Genomic DNA, 15,046 nt, shown 5'->3' with positions numbered 1-15,046 from the left:
TACTATATTACTCATTACATTCAGCTAAAATTGTATCATTTTGCTATTTGTTTGCTTCCATTCACCATGGAAAGAGTGGATGATGCACCAAGGCCCTACTAGAACAAAATCAAATGTGACACAATTTATTTGGTCATATTGGTGGAGGGATTTGTAAAAATCATAAACAACACATTCCTTTTCAGATCTTATTGTCCATTGTACATTAATTTATTATAACATTACTGTCTAACATTTTGTGCATCTGTCAGATGTGATTGTCAGTGCTTTTTTCTTAGTTGGAAGTTAAATGATTTTGCTTTGTTTAAAGTGTGGTCTTTTCAAATGCTAACAGTCCTGACAAGAGACTGTTATGCAGAACACCTATTCTTGAAACAACAAATGGTGTTGATAACAAGCAAACTATAGCAGACCTACACTTATAAATGAACATGATGTTTATTTCGGGGATTTTAATAAATCACGAGGACTAGGGAAGGGTTAATACTCAACAAAAGTTGAACAAATGGGCCACCATATCAAGTACTGTTTTCATTTATGAGTTACAAGTTCGCAGAAACTAAATTTCATTTACAGTGATTGATTACCTTTAACATTGTATTCTCCTTACCTGAATGCCTCAATTAGGTAAGATGAAGGTGTTGCGCCGGGGCCAGATTTCCATGACAAAGTGACAGAGGAACGGCTGACCTCTGTGACCTCGGGTTTGGATGGAGCACTTGGGATCAGGTTAGGATCTGAGGGACTGGACTGGACAACTACTCCAAACTCTGCAAGTTGAATACCAACAAATCTATTTGAATAATTATGTCCGGCTAAACACAGTAAAAATCTCATTTTGAAAAACCTACCCTCCACTTGTAAGTAGGCTGTCCAGGAAGCCTCTCCATTGGGACTGGAAGCTACACAAGTGTATAAGCCTGTGTCTCCCAGCTGATGAGAGAAGCAAACATTAGCAGGAAGGCTTGTTTTGGTCCCAGATTGAATTTTAACTCGCTGTATTTCTTAAATGATACCTTGGCGTAGTGAATCTTCAGTGATCCCGTTTCTGTTAGGGACATCCGAGAGTCCACCGGAGAAACCACCACGCCATCTTTCTTCCATTGGACTGCAGGAGGTGGAGTACCAGCAGCCTGACAGCCCAGCACAACGGTGCTGTCGACAGGTACAGTCTGATTGATCGGGCCCTGCCTAATAACAGGAGGAGGGTGGTCTGATCCAGCTAATAAAGCACAAAAGAATGTAAGAAAAAAACAATAAAAATATAAAAATGGTTCCATGGCGGCTCACTGCAAATTGTATTGTAAACGCCATAAATGATCAAACTGTTACACTGGGACTATTAAACCATTCTCCATGGAAACATTATATAATGCTATACAGCTACTATCAGCAATAAAATTGCAGAGAACAAGGACAATACACTGTAGACTAAAGAAAATGTGAAATCATTAAACTCCAAAACGTTTTGGTTACAGTTTATACAGTTATATGACAAAGGCATGGTATCATAACACGTTTAACAGGGGAAATTAGTTGTGACTAACGATCAATACTAAACATGGGACACATGGATTACATGTGGCACTTATCCCATTTTTCCAGCCCTTGAACCTATTCCCAAATATCTAAAAATCCACTGGTTAGGGTCTGAACACTGACAGTGCATAGGACCCTATTGAAACCTTAGGGATTATTTGATTCATAATTGGTTTCAGAAAGGTCACTTTAACCACGCTTCAATCAGATATTAATTTTAATTCCCCTATAATCAAATGTATTTTTGAGCAAAATATCACACCTGCATGTTTATTCCTAAAATTGACTTCAGACACTGTGTGTGGGGGTTTTCTCCAGGTATTTCTGGTTTCTTGCCACAGTCCTAAATCATGCATTTTAGACAATGAAGTGACTAAATTCAATGCGCTATTACTAATATGATCATATAAAATAGCTTGTTGTGCAGAGTACATGAGGGGTTCATAAGTCAAAACAACAAGTCTATTACTATAGAACAAAAATGAACAAAATGCCACAAAAAAAGATCAGTGTGTGACTAGAAACAGCAAGCTGATGTTCCTAAAATGTCAAAGTTTCAGAGACAGAGAGAGAAATAAAAGTAAGACAGATGAAAGTCGAGCAAATGGAAATAAAATGCGGGGAAAAAGTAAAGTAAAAAAAAAAAAAGGGGGAGACAGATAAGATGTGAACGATATTGAGAAGAAAATTGGTAAAGAGGGAGAACAATAAGCTTTGGAGGCTGTGCAGGCAGTGGAGGGAAAAGAAATCAACTCTTTCCCCTCCAGCGGAGAGCAACTAATCGTTCATTGGGTAGTAGGTACCGCTGGAGCCGGATCCAATCATGACGGCAAAGCCCAACTAATAACAGTCCCACTTAGATAACAGAGCTCTCTCCCTCTCGCTCTCTCTGTCTGTCTCTTACATTTTAAAAAAAACCCAGTGAATGGGGGGAAGGGGTGCCAGATAAATAAATAAATAAATAAAAAAATACCCCCCAAAAAAGGTGATGGAAACAAGCCTTGAAAACCGCCAGAGGTAATGCGAACCAGTTATTACCATACAAATGCAGCACTCCAAATAGGGGGATGAGAGAAGTGTTGCAGGATGGGGGGAATTTGGGGGAGGGGGACAGAACACAAAAACAAGTAGAAGTGCAGGCTGGTGCAGTTCACTGAAAAAAAAAAAAACACAACCTCACCCTTGTTTCTCTTTTAATTTTGCCACATGCATACCGCTTATGTCCTTGTTAAGCAAAGGCTTGTCCATTGCAACTGCACCACATGGGCGGAGGGACGGCATTGAATACCTCAATGTGAATTAAATCTTTGAAAACCTGAAGCAACTGTCTCCATTAATGTATGTATGTGGCACAAACTAACAGAGATGTGCTCTCGTACAGGTGCGTAATCACTGGTGTGAGCCTGCAAGCACATTTAAATTGGTTTTTAAAGCAATTAACACAGTTCTTTCATCGTGTAGCATTTAGATGATAGCTCCTCAAACCATTTCCCCATTAGAAAAATCCATAAATGATGTCATATGTCAATCTTACAATCCTAATTAACAAATATTAGCAGTAGAATGTCGCATCAATGCAGATTCTCTCATGATTAATTATATTTAAGTTAATTTTGTATATACTGTGTAATCTATTACATTGTGTACAGTTTCGCATTTCAATTTTCTAAGAGGTAACAACAGGCCCGCTTTACAGAGAGTTACCACGGAAACAGAAGATGTTGAGCCCAACATGTACACATTTTATGAAACGCCTCACCTGACAGCAACCAAGGCCAACTAACACACCCAGATCGAAATTGCTGCCTACCTGCTCAACAAAGGCACAACCCAGCAGCGACACAGACTGTTTTGCAGCAAGACAAAAGAATAAAGCTGGAAAAAGCTCGGCCGTAAACCACTCCCCTCCTCACCCACCGCCCTTTCATCACTCCTTGTTTTTACTCACAATCTGTAACTTCCAGTAGCGCTTTGGTAATGACGCTGCCGGCGATGTTGAGGGCCTGGCAGCTGTAGAAGCCGCCATCTGAGCGCTGAACATCGGTGATGGTCAAACTGCCCATCTGTGAGACAGACAGGCGGCTGAAGGGCTGTGGCGGCTGGTACGAGAACAGGAGACTCTGGAGGAGAGACCAAGACCACTGTCATAAAACCCGTTCATTATCTTTATTTACACTGGGGAGTGATTTAGTGTGATGACAGACTGAGGGTCAGTCTCACCTCGCTGCCCTCCCTCTGCCAGAAAATAGCAGGCTGTGGGTTGCCGGTGGCCTCGCACTGGAAGGTGACCATCCTCCCTACTGCCGCCACCTGGTTCCGAGGGCGTATGGCAAAAGCTGGGGGCACTGCGGAAAAGGAAAGGTTTTAATTACCTAACAGTCTGACACACTCTTACCACTCCCGGTTGTAAAACATCACATTCAGCCTAAAAGCTAAAGAAATGGATCAGAGATTGTCTCAAATGAACAAAAACATCACATTTATTTACCCATACACAACGTGAATTACATACTGTAATGGTGGATGAAATTACAGTGCAGATAGGACAGTGACAGGGGCTCATGATTTCTTGTTGCTGTCTGATGGTTGATGAGGGATGGATGACAACTTACCGGTATTGACTACAAGGGAAAAAAGACAGAGAAAAGCAGTGTAATGAGTAATCAGGGTGGATAACTACAATCATGCAGCACACAGTAATGACAAATGCTTGAATGAGTCACGATGGAAATGGTAAGAAGCAAAAATATGTCATGAAAGCAAAGACTACTAATACAATGTCATCCTCTAAATGTTTATGTGATAGATGAAAACCTGTTTATTTCCCTTTTAAATTGTGTCCTATTTGTTATGAATGTGTATTTGTGGAATCAGGAGCACAGATGAGTATTTTGGTGTTTCCCGTTAAAAGTCGAGTTTTCTTTGCAGTTGGATTCTTGGTGAACTAAACATTTTGTCTAGAGCCTCGCAGTTAAAAAAGCGGACTTGTGATTGGATGTTCACAAGGTTGAATCCCACAGCGGTCACCCCTGTGGATCCGCGAGTAAAACCATTGACCCTCATCAGCTCACCAGATCGCCTTAATATGGCTGCCTGCTATAATCTAGAAAGATGATACAAAAAAAGGAATTTTCCCAAGGGGACTATTAAAGAAAGATTAATTCAGTTTAGTTCCTGGCACAGTTAAAAGTGAGCTAATTAGGCTTTCAAATGTATAAGATTTACTGGCAAGTAGCATCATTACACCAAACAAACTGATTTAATAAGTCATTTTACACCCTACTCTCATTGTTCAGCCTCATACTGTGGTTGCCTCTCCTCACTGCAGTTGTGTGTCTCTTTCTTTGTGCCATTTCAGATCCATTTGTATTCCTTTTGCCTCGACTTGTAGCTACATGGTGTGTCCTTGCAGCCACTTGCATCTTTTTGTGATCATTCTTGGTGTCTTTGTAGTGGTTTTCAATCTCAGTGCAGTCGACTTTCAAAGTTGTTGTTGGCAATAGAATTTCTGTGATCTTAATAAAAAGGCTCCGTCTTCCAATACTGTGATAGTAGGTTGACTTCCAACAATTCTTTATACTTTATTTCATAACACCCTTAAGTCCAAAAATAAAAGTCAGAAGTGGATTGTTTATCTCTGATTACACCCAGCAGACTTGGCGTGTGAAAAATGTATGTCATTGCTGCTTACGGCCCTCGAAAAGACAACACCAGGAAAAAAGTGACACTCAACCAGTTAACTCATAAGAGGTGAGAAACGACCGTGGTGTTTCAAAATGAGGCTGGGCTGGGGAAGGATTTTCTGCTGTGTGTGTGCATGCCTCACAAACAAAATCACACTCTGAGAAAAGGAATGGCTGAACATCTTTAACATCTGTAAACTAGATTCATGGAGAAATGACTGCTGGTTTTGGAAGTACTGCGCAAGGATGACTGTGGTAAGGTGGGTTCAAGTATCCATTCTGAGATGAGGAATATATACTTATATATAGTTAAGTTAATGCATGAAAGAAGCCAGATAGAAAGGCCAATTCAGCTTTGGATCATGTACAATGAGTGAGGGAATAGTTTAATATTAACCAAATGCTTTAAGTCACTAAAAAGAATATTCCATGATCAGGACTTTGGCTTTGCCTTGAACAAGCCTGAGGTTAAGACTGCAATGTTTTCAATTGCTCTCACTTAACTTTATAAAAGTACTTCTGCTTATATCCGAAACTTCCTTCCTCATGTGTTCAATGGAGGAATAACCTATAGTTCTCTTTGATCCATTTTTTTTTTTTTTGAGGAAGACAAAGTAATTGGAGCCGTGTCACATCCCAGCATGTAGTGAGCCCTGCCTTTTCTTTAATTAAGCCCAACTGGCCTTGCAGTATATAACACCCACTGTGTCAATGCTGTGTGTGTGTGTGTGTGTGTGTGTGTGTGTGTGTGTGTGTGTGTGTGTGTGTGTGTGTGTGTGTGTGTGTGTGTGTGTGTGTGTGTGTGTGTGTGTGTGTGTGTGTGTGTGTGTGTGCTGCATATAGGACTGCGTGTGACTGTCAGAGGTGTCTTTCTGCTCATTTCCTGTCAATGATTTAAGAACTGAAAGGTGTCATTGTGGCAGGGTGTCTCGGACCAAATGAATCCATTTTCTGTGGTCACGTAAACATTTACTTTGCACTCTCTTTTCAATTTAGTGGGGACATAACTATGAAACGCGCTGTAAACAAACTCCTGCAGTGTCTTATGTTGCCTGTCAGCACTGGTGACTGCTGCAGATGTTATATGACCTTCAGGAGGGGAAGTGGAATGGAAAAACTGCATACACACAAGTACCTAAGAGATCATCTTACCAGTTTGTGCTGTCATGAGAGCAGAAGCAAGCTAAAGCACTCTAATGAATATTACGCCTAAATAAAAAGGCAATGTTGTATCAGAGTCACACCCAGTTAACTTAAGGCACTGAGAGACGGGATTAGTTCTCCTGTTAGGTCAGCAACGACTGTCAGGCAGACACTTCTCATCCATGAAAAAGATACGTTGAAAAAAAATGTGTGACGATAGCTCTGCAGTTAGAGAATGTTACGTGTGAAGGTCGAGCTGTACTGACCGTGCACAGTGAGCGTGGCGGATGCTTCAGACTTCCCCACCATGTTCTCCACCACACATGTATAGGAGCCCTCATCTGAAGAGGTCACTTGGCGAACTATCAGGGTATGGTCCTCCAGGATTTCAAATCTGCGGGCAGAACCGACACATATGCTCAGGAGATGAAAGAACAAGTTGAAATGGCGTGTTTGCATGGTAAATTGCTGTATGTAGCGGCCCTTTGTGAGTTACCTGCCCTTGGGCAGGTCAGAATCATCTTTCCTCCAGCGCACAGTGGGAACAGGGTCTCCTTGAACCACGCAGTGAAACTCCACGCTCTCCTCTGCCAGCACCACCACACTGCTCGGCCTCCTCACAAAGGTGGGCCGCTCTGAAGGGCACCACAAACATTATTGAGTTTACTACAGCCGTGTTCAAAAGCAGAACAACACATTGTATACCATTTAAATGCATATTAGGCAGAGCCTCTATTGACAATAGATAATATTGATTTCCACATTATTTATGCTGAAAATACTCTGCTTTTCTTGTCTTTTGAATCCACTCATGGAAATTACTTCACCCAGTGTAGGCCCGGCATCTCCTGAGAGATTGCAGAGAGATCTCAACCATGGTGGTGGTAGTGGTGGGGGGGGGTAAAGTGTGTTGAAAATCTTGAGGTCTGGGGTCTGCCTTTTTAAAGATGTTTTGGAAAACAACTAATGGTGTAATAATGGTCAGCCCGTAATAAGTTTTGCCTTTTTTCAATGTAACAAAACACATAACATAACAGGCAATAGTGACATAAGATATTGGATCCATTATTGTTATAATTTACAAATATGTTAATCAGTTATTAAATGATTGAAAAATAAATTCTTTTAAAATGTATTACCTGCAGCCATGATAGATAAATAAGGCAGTATTTCTTGGATTTCTTTTTGCAGGGTTTGTGCAGTTTGCTTGTGGAAAAATAGGTACAAAGGACAGGATAATCATATTCTTTCTCTGTGGAGACAAACTCTAGAACTCTCTCTCAATCATAGTTGTAAAAAAAAATTCTTACTTCATTATATTACTGGCAAGTTTTATTATTGGCCTTATTACTGGCCAAAATTATTAACATAATTCGCAATTATTAGATTATTGGTTATCAAAAACCTCCTAAAATGAATAATATAGATGAAAAATCCTATTCACTTTAAAATAATTTTCAGTGCCAAAGTGTAGCACCTGCTTCTAACTTGCATAACATCCACTATTTTGTTCTTAGATACAAAACAAAACCAAAAAAAACTGTTGTATCCAAAGGCCATTCAAGAAGACCATAAGTGATTAAACTAACAGGCATCAGGCACAATAATTAAACTTTTTCTGAGGAATCATTACAAGTAAAGACATTTATGGACTGAGAACAGCATCTTTCAATTATCAAATGACAAGTAATTAAAAAATGATCCAGTGATTCTCTCTTCAAGCTTAATTGTTTCCAAGGGCATACGTAAGGAGATGCAGAGGTGAGAGAAGGACCCCAAAGTATGTCGATGTCACAATAATGGTGGGAATATTTCAAATCTTTAGATGTTTTTCCTACTCCTGCCATCAACATGAACGAACCAGACTACCAGGCTGCTCTTCAGGGAAAACCCACAACATGCATTTTTTTGGAGAAAGATTCTACAAGTTAACAAGCAGGGTTATGATTAGCCCCAACCACTTTACCCTCCATTCATCTGCTTTCTTGTTTCATTACATCCATGTAGGCAAACTGCTTTAAATTGCATGTGCTGCTAAATAAAGATAAATGCAAGCCATAGTGACTTTATAGAAACCCTCCAAATGTCACGCCTGTTTCATTTTTGTTCCTCATTATAGCATAGTTGAATGTTTCATTTAAAAAATATATAAATTATATATTTTCTTTACCCATCAACACACTTTAACAGGCCTAAGGTAATAGAATTTGCAATTTTAAATGAAAACAATTAAAATGTCGGTCAATTCTCATTATCTAGTCAATTAATATGTACAACTTGTAACATTTTCATTTGTTTCTGCATTCAGCTCGATTATCCCAACAGCCTTAAAAAGGCTTTATGAGGCCGTACACTGTACATGTGCTACCCATACCAAGGTCATTTAATTGTTCGGTGCTGATAAAAGCCCCATTCTGATAGAAAGGGAAGAAAGGAAAATAGGTGGGGGATGAATGTTGAAAACAGGAGTCTAGGGGTCTAGATTTTCAGAAGCACGGTACCATGGAGACTCTCATACCAAAAGGTAACACTGTTAGATGTAGCAGCGGCGGATGCTCAGCACATGCTTGGTGGGAGAGCTCTCCAAAGCTGCCAGACTGGATGCTGCTGCAGCATAATTTGCATAATTAATGGTTTATTTTACCCCAGTAAAAAAAACAAAAAACTCATACGATTGGCACATTAAACCACTGTAACCTGAGATGATACTTAAAAGAGTATGGTGAAAGGCAATCACAAAGATGCATTTTCTTTTTCTTTTTTTTTACCAAGCACTGTGAGTTCAGCGATCTCGCTCTCCCTCTCTCCCACCATGTTGGTTCCAACACAGATGTATTTCCCGGCATCACTCTTCTTCGTGTTGGTGATCATCAGCTTGCCACTCCGAATCTTAAAAGAAAACACAGGAAATGTTTGCACTGCTGTATTTGCACTGGATTTGTGGTTTTGCATTCATAATGTGCACGCTAATCTGACTGCAATTTGTATTCCATGATAAATGCACCACAGGTAAAGTTTCCTCTGTGTGACATTGCCATAATCACATCTGCACCCATCTTTCATTTGAAAACACATTCACTTGATGGCATATCAGCTCATACAGTTGTGTATGCCTCCATGTGTATCAGTATGGCTCTCTACATCTGAAGAATAGAGTTTGCACTTGCCTTTCAAGCTGCACAGAAGGTCACCCATTATGAAATTACATAATTCATATCTGGTGCTACACAAGAATCCTGGGGAACAAAGGCACTGCTTCTTTGTTGAAATTTCCCTTAGATGTTCTGTCAGCCTGCTTTGCCTTTCCCAAACTTTTTCAATTTTTTTCCCCGCTACCTCTATACTCGTATCAGCACGCACACAGGCACACCCACACACATACACACACAACAAAGAGGTGGAAGACATATGCACTCCATGCTGTTTTCACTCCTCGCTACCCCCCCCACGCCCCCGCAGACCACGGTAGCTGTCTTCATGGCGCTTTGAATGTGAGCCGCGGTGCTGATAGTCTGCAGCTACCCTGTGTTAGAGGTGACGGCGGAGCAGCACTGGGTTGACTTGATACTGCAGAAGGAAAACAAGCTGATCTGAGGACCTCAAAACAAAACACAAAGCCGTGCTCTGCAGACAGACATCTGTAACCTACTCCTAGGCATCAGCTTCAATTAAACTTTCATCTCAGTTATTATGCTTTAAGATTGCTTCTTTCCTATTTTTTCTTCTTTCCTCGGCAATGGAATCAAACTATTCATACACCCCTGCCAGGAGCACGCGTATTGCATAGCACAGCTCCCATCATTTTTCAAAAGAGGTCGGAGGTCAAGGCTACCCACAGTGCCTTGGTAATTCGGCCTCATGCTAGACAGCACCTGGCTTGGTGGGCACTCTCCACTTGCTGGCTCACAGATGGACTACATCGTTAAATTGCTGCTGCAGGGATGAAACCAACAGCCTTTCATTTATTAGTCAGCGTCCTCTGGGCAAGCCTTCCACCACAAATTGCTCATACTGTCCACCAAATAAATAAAAACTAAGAGCGGCCTAAGTATGGCTGACAGTCCAAATCTGTTGTAAATGATGTGGTTGTAGGAGGAAGACTTAACAAACTGCGGAGTCCCTCGTATTTGAGTGCACTTTGGATACACAATGGCAACCGCTGGTAATCATAGGGAGCACGCAGGAGAGTTTGGGAACCGGTACTGCAGATTCAGCCGTTTCTGTCAGCATTCAGTGGATTTGGGTTGGATGTTTGGAATGACATTCGAGCCAATGCAAAATGTTTCAAATTTGGTTGAAGTGGAGTATAGTTTTTTAGTGTTGGTGTATTTTGCACATGAAAGATGACAGGATAAAATGAAACCACTGCAATTCATAACAATGACACCAAGGGTTTTCAAAGTGTGGTGCGATGAGCCCCCAATCGCAGCGCTTGAACCATGTTGCTACCCCCAGCCCCTTTTGACTCTCATGTTGCACTTTTATTATGCTAGGGACACATTATGATTGCATGCTGGACATCCACATGTTTTTCACATGATAACACTTTATTGCAAGGGTCTCTATTTTCATTAACAAGCCTTGGTATACAATTTCTATATGAGACAGTAGGTAACATTTTCAATATACTGTATATACTGTAGATTTCAACTCTGACGAGTTCACATTTGTTTCATCATTTCAAGTTTTCTTGCAACAAATTAATTCATAAAAATGTGTCTTTATATTCTAAATAGACATTTTTCTGCTATTTTTATCTTTCTACCAGAGTTCTTCTCAAACTGTAAGAGGAAGAAATACACTATGAAGACACATCCCTTTGACCCCAAGATGCTTGATGCTGTTTTCAAAAAGAGGCCTGCTCCACACTTTGAAAACCAATGACTCACACAAAACAGCGTCACATGTCAAATAAGGCAACTTGGTCTTTCATTTTCTAATATGTTAAATGTCAGTCAATAGCTAGCAAAAGAAGTATTTCTTGATGAACTGATATCAAATCCCATTGCACTGTATCATTGCCAGTATTATGTTTCTCAAGGCAAGATATATCCAGTGTCTCGGTCTAATTTTAACCTTCTGGTCTCTGCAACGTTTGCTGTTTGCTGTAAATACCTCTGTATTCATAACTTATGCAGCTGATTAAAGAGCGGATGAAGAGCTTTTTTATTTCCTGTACTGACCGCTCCTCATTTTTAGCAGCCGTTCCATCACACGGAAATCCAAGTGTGGTTTGTCTCTCCTCCATCTCGGACACCAAAACCTCAGCTTGCATTTCTGCTCTGTTTCAAAGTCTTCTCTTTGCTCTTCACAAAGCCTCAGATAGCCTGAAGGCACATGTATCCTCAAACTATTCATAGTGCAATTTTTATGTTCTTTGCCACATAAAGGCATGCAACTTGTTCATCAGAGTCTCCTAGCATGTGAGTACATTCATGAAATGTGTATTAAGAATTAACTGCATCTACTTATCAGTATAAATAACTATTGCCTCAGGGGAAACACTGAAACGGGTAGAAAGTAGCCATGAATCACTTAGTACTGGACTCCTTTTGTCTTTGTACTGTAAGTAATGTCTCATGGCAAAGACACATTTCCATATAGAAAAGATGATTAGGGAGGACAAAGACAGGCACGTGGAAAGTACAAAGCAAGAAACAGTCTTTGTATTTCCCTCAGAGGAGCCCCTCCCCCAGGCTCTGATCCATTCCTCTCCTTAAATCAGAGATAGCTGCTCTGTCCATCACAGTCCCCCAGAGAGACTCTACCTGTCACTCCACACTAACGCAAGCTTTGAATCTTATGTCGAGTGTACCCGGGAGCACTCAGAGACGTTCAAATAAACAAATCAACACACGCACACGCACACTGCTGAAAGCTGGTGCTATTCTGGTGTCAAAGCGACGACAAGCTTGCTGTTGCTCGCCTCTCCAGCAAAATAACTTTAATGTATATAAAAACATGACAAGAAAATCAGTGCTGTGTACTGACACAATCTGTAGTGCAGCAAAATAAATTAGATTGATTCTTTTAATGTATATCACTACTAATCATATAAAGAAGCAATATATGTAGAGTTGAATTTGAACATCAGAGCTTTACTTTTCAAAATGCCAATAGAGGAAATTGGTTGTATAAAATAAAGGGTAAAACACTTGTGCAACACAGAAATTTGACATTTGTTTTCATAGACTACTCACAACAGGTCAGAATAAAAGGTTGCAACAATAAAAAGCTGATTGAAAGACTTCAGTAGCTCCGCTGGTGGAGCAGGTCATGATCAACCCCCCAGCTTGTCCTGTCCGTCTCCTGAAGAGTCTGGGCAAGACACTAAACCCCATTCGCTCCTGATGGTATGTGAGAACTGTACGCAGCAGCCAAGCAGATGATTGTGACTAATCATGCAAAGTGTTTTGAAATGTGCTGTATAAACAAAGTGCATTTACCATTTACAAATCATTCCAACAAAGGTGATAATTTACTTTTGAATGAGTGTATAGAGAATGAAATAATCAATAGGTGCAGCCTTGGAGAAGTGTCTCGATTAAAGGATTGAAGTAGCATTTTATTACTGTAATGCGCTCGTCTCTGTCATCTAGATTGGCGCCGTCTTTCCTCCATGAGATGGTGGGCTCAGGGTGTCCACGGGGTGGTTGGCACTCCAGCACCGCGGGCTCACCTACTGCCACCATTACGTCGACCGGGTTCTGTCTGAAGTCGTCCCGTAAAACTGGAAAACACAAAGACAAGCGCATTGGTAAAAACAAAGGCTTTAATGATATTTGATTATACACACAAAATGGATAAAGCACAATATTTGCACATACTATAGGTGTCTGTAAGAGTGTGTGTGTGTGGGGGGTGCATTAAGTTCATTCCAACAACTGACTGTGGTGTTCATAGTTTTTAACACATTTATTGTTGTGAATGCAAAAACCCTGACAGCAATTTTCTAAATGTATGAATTCACTTCTTCAATTGTATTTTCTGCTTTGGTTCCTAAAAACCGAACACAAAAAGCTAATTTTTATCTTTTTTTCTTTGCCTGGGTAAACTGGGCCGTGATCTGGCATGTTGTTCGTCACCTAGCAACAGTGTTATGAAGACTTAAACCACTTGAACAGCGAGGCATTGTGTACTTGACTTTTCATGTTGAAAAAAGTTAATAGCGGCATAATAATGGGGTTGTTTGCTGGATCTGTCCATCACAATTTTTTAAGAGCTGCACAGAAACACTTAGCCAAAATATAATGGCACAATGTTTATATTCTATTTATCAAGTGTCAGTCATTCATCTAATTTGTGTGTTCTCGAAATCCCCCCCGGGCTTAATGTCTTACAGTCTACTGAAAGAAGCTGCTGTGAAAGTTGGTAGTTTTAATGGACAACAGTAAAACGAGAAGATCCACGACTGCAAAGCTCTGGCGAAAGGTGGGATCCACACAAATGCACTTGCAGGAGGCGGAAAGCTACCAGAGTAATTCATCATGTTTCCACAATGAGAAGCACAGAAGAAGAAAAAAAAAAATCTTGCAGCCAGAAGCTGAAGACAAAGCAAACTTGCTTCTACTCTGATGGAGCCGAACTGAGGAATGGGATGTTTGGTGGCCACAAGCAACCCCTTCCTGTCTCCATTAGCTTTTACTCCAAACACCTCTGGGAGGATACTAGGACTACTATTTGTAAGATCATAGCAAGAAAGGCCAGGATATGTAAAAGGGAAATGGGGTCCTTTGTAATGAAAACAATCTCTCATTCCATATCACTGAGCACACTTGTGCCCTCGCCGAGATGAACACCATGTGCTAATGTAGACGCCTGTGCATGAGTGACTGCCGTTAAGCGTTCCCAGTCTTAAATTACAGGAGGGGCTTAGAACCTGAACAAGCCAAGGGAGTCGAGCCAACTCAGAGCGAGCGGAACAGCAGAACATGGCTGAGCCGGTTGGGGTGAAAAGACAGGAAACAATAAGGAAAAAAGGCATAATCGCTCCCAGATGGAGGCAACCCGTTCACCTCCGGCTTCGGATTTGGCTTTGCAACTGTAGGCAATTGGGTTGGAAAAAAAAAAAAAAAGTCTGATGAGTGTCGTGGCTATGGGAGAACAAATTGGGATGACCTTCTAATTGGGAGTATTCGGGCCCCCGCGTGTCTTTGAGCTCCACTCCGCCACGTTGCCCCTCTGATCCTCTGAGCTTGGTTGCGACTGGCTGACTGCAGTTGACTGAGTGCTGATGGGAAACAGCTGCCTGACGACCCCCCCACCCCCCCCACACCCCCCGCCCCACCACCACCACACTCGCCGGCTCCACTGCGTCACATGATAAAAGGCATTCCTTGTGGGACACAAAAAAACATGGTTGAGTTACTTCAGACAGGAAGAGAGACCATCGCGACTTGTCGTACAATGCGTGCGTGCTGATTGATCAACTGACGCTATCTTACAATTCCAATAGCCGTTGGCTTACAACATCTGCTTTTAGTATTGTGTGAGGTCCATGTGAAGTGTTTCCATAGGATTTGAGAGTCTTTCCTCCCGGCCTTTTGTCAAAGATTTATTTTGGTTTGATAGCAGTGCCGTTCGTGTCAGGAATAAGGCAGAGGCAGATAAGGATTAAAAGCAGGGGAAGCTCATGAAGGTTACGTGAAGAATGTTCTCATAAGTGTGCCTGCGTTTGTGGA

The 15,046-nt window shown here is 41.1% G+C and overlaps 1 protein-coding gene across 1 annotated transcript in view; it reads right to left on the bottom strand.

Moving 5' to 3' along the window:
• Window positions 1–15,046, bottom strand: part of LOC308139215 (roundabout homolog 1-like) — an 87,006-nt gene that overhangs the window by 14,228 nt on the left and 57,732 nt on the right. The window contains exons 3-11 of the mRNA XM_080508565.1: window positions 12,938–13,095; window positions 9,134–9,254; window positions 6,862–7,000; window positions 6,608–6,759; window positions 3,760–3,884; window positions 3,488–3,659; window positions 1,017–1,222; window positions 852–933; window positions 611–770 (exon numbers count right to left, since the gene is read on the bottom strand). Coding sequence (XP_080364691.1) covers window positions 611–770; window positions 852–933; window positions 1,017–1,222; window positions 3,488–3,659; window positions 3,760–3,884; window positions 6,608–6,759; window positions 6,862–7,000; window positions 9,134–9,254; window positions 12,938–13,095 — 1,315 coding nt within the window. The remainder of the gene's footprint in view (window positions 1–610; window positions 771–851; window positions 934–1,016; window positions 1,223–3,487; window positions 3,660–3,759; window positions 3,885–6,607; window positions 6,760–6,861; window positions 7,001–9,133; window positions 9,255–12,937; window positions 13,096–15,046) is intronic.

This window comes from Blennius ocellaris (genome assembly GCF_963422515.1).
Source record: "Blennius ocellaris genome assembly, chromosome: 14".
In the NCBI taxonomy this organism is placed as follows: domain Eukaryota; kingdom Metazoa; phylum Chordata; class Actinopteri; order Blenniiformes; family Blenniidae; genus Blennius; species Blennius ocellaris.
This window is presented reverse-complemented; position numbering and strand designations above follow the sequence as displayed.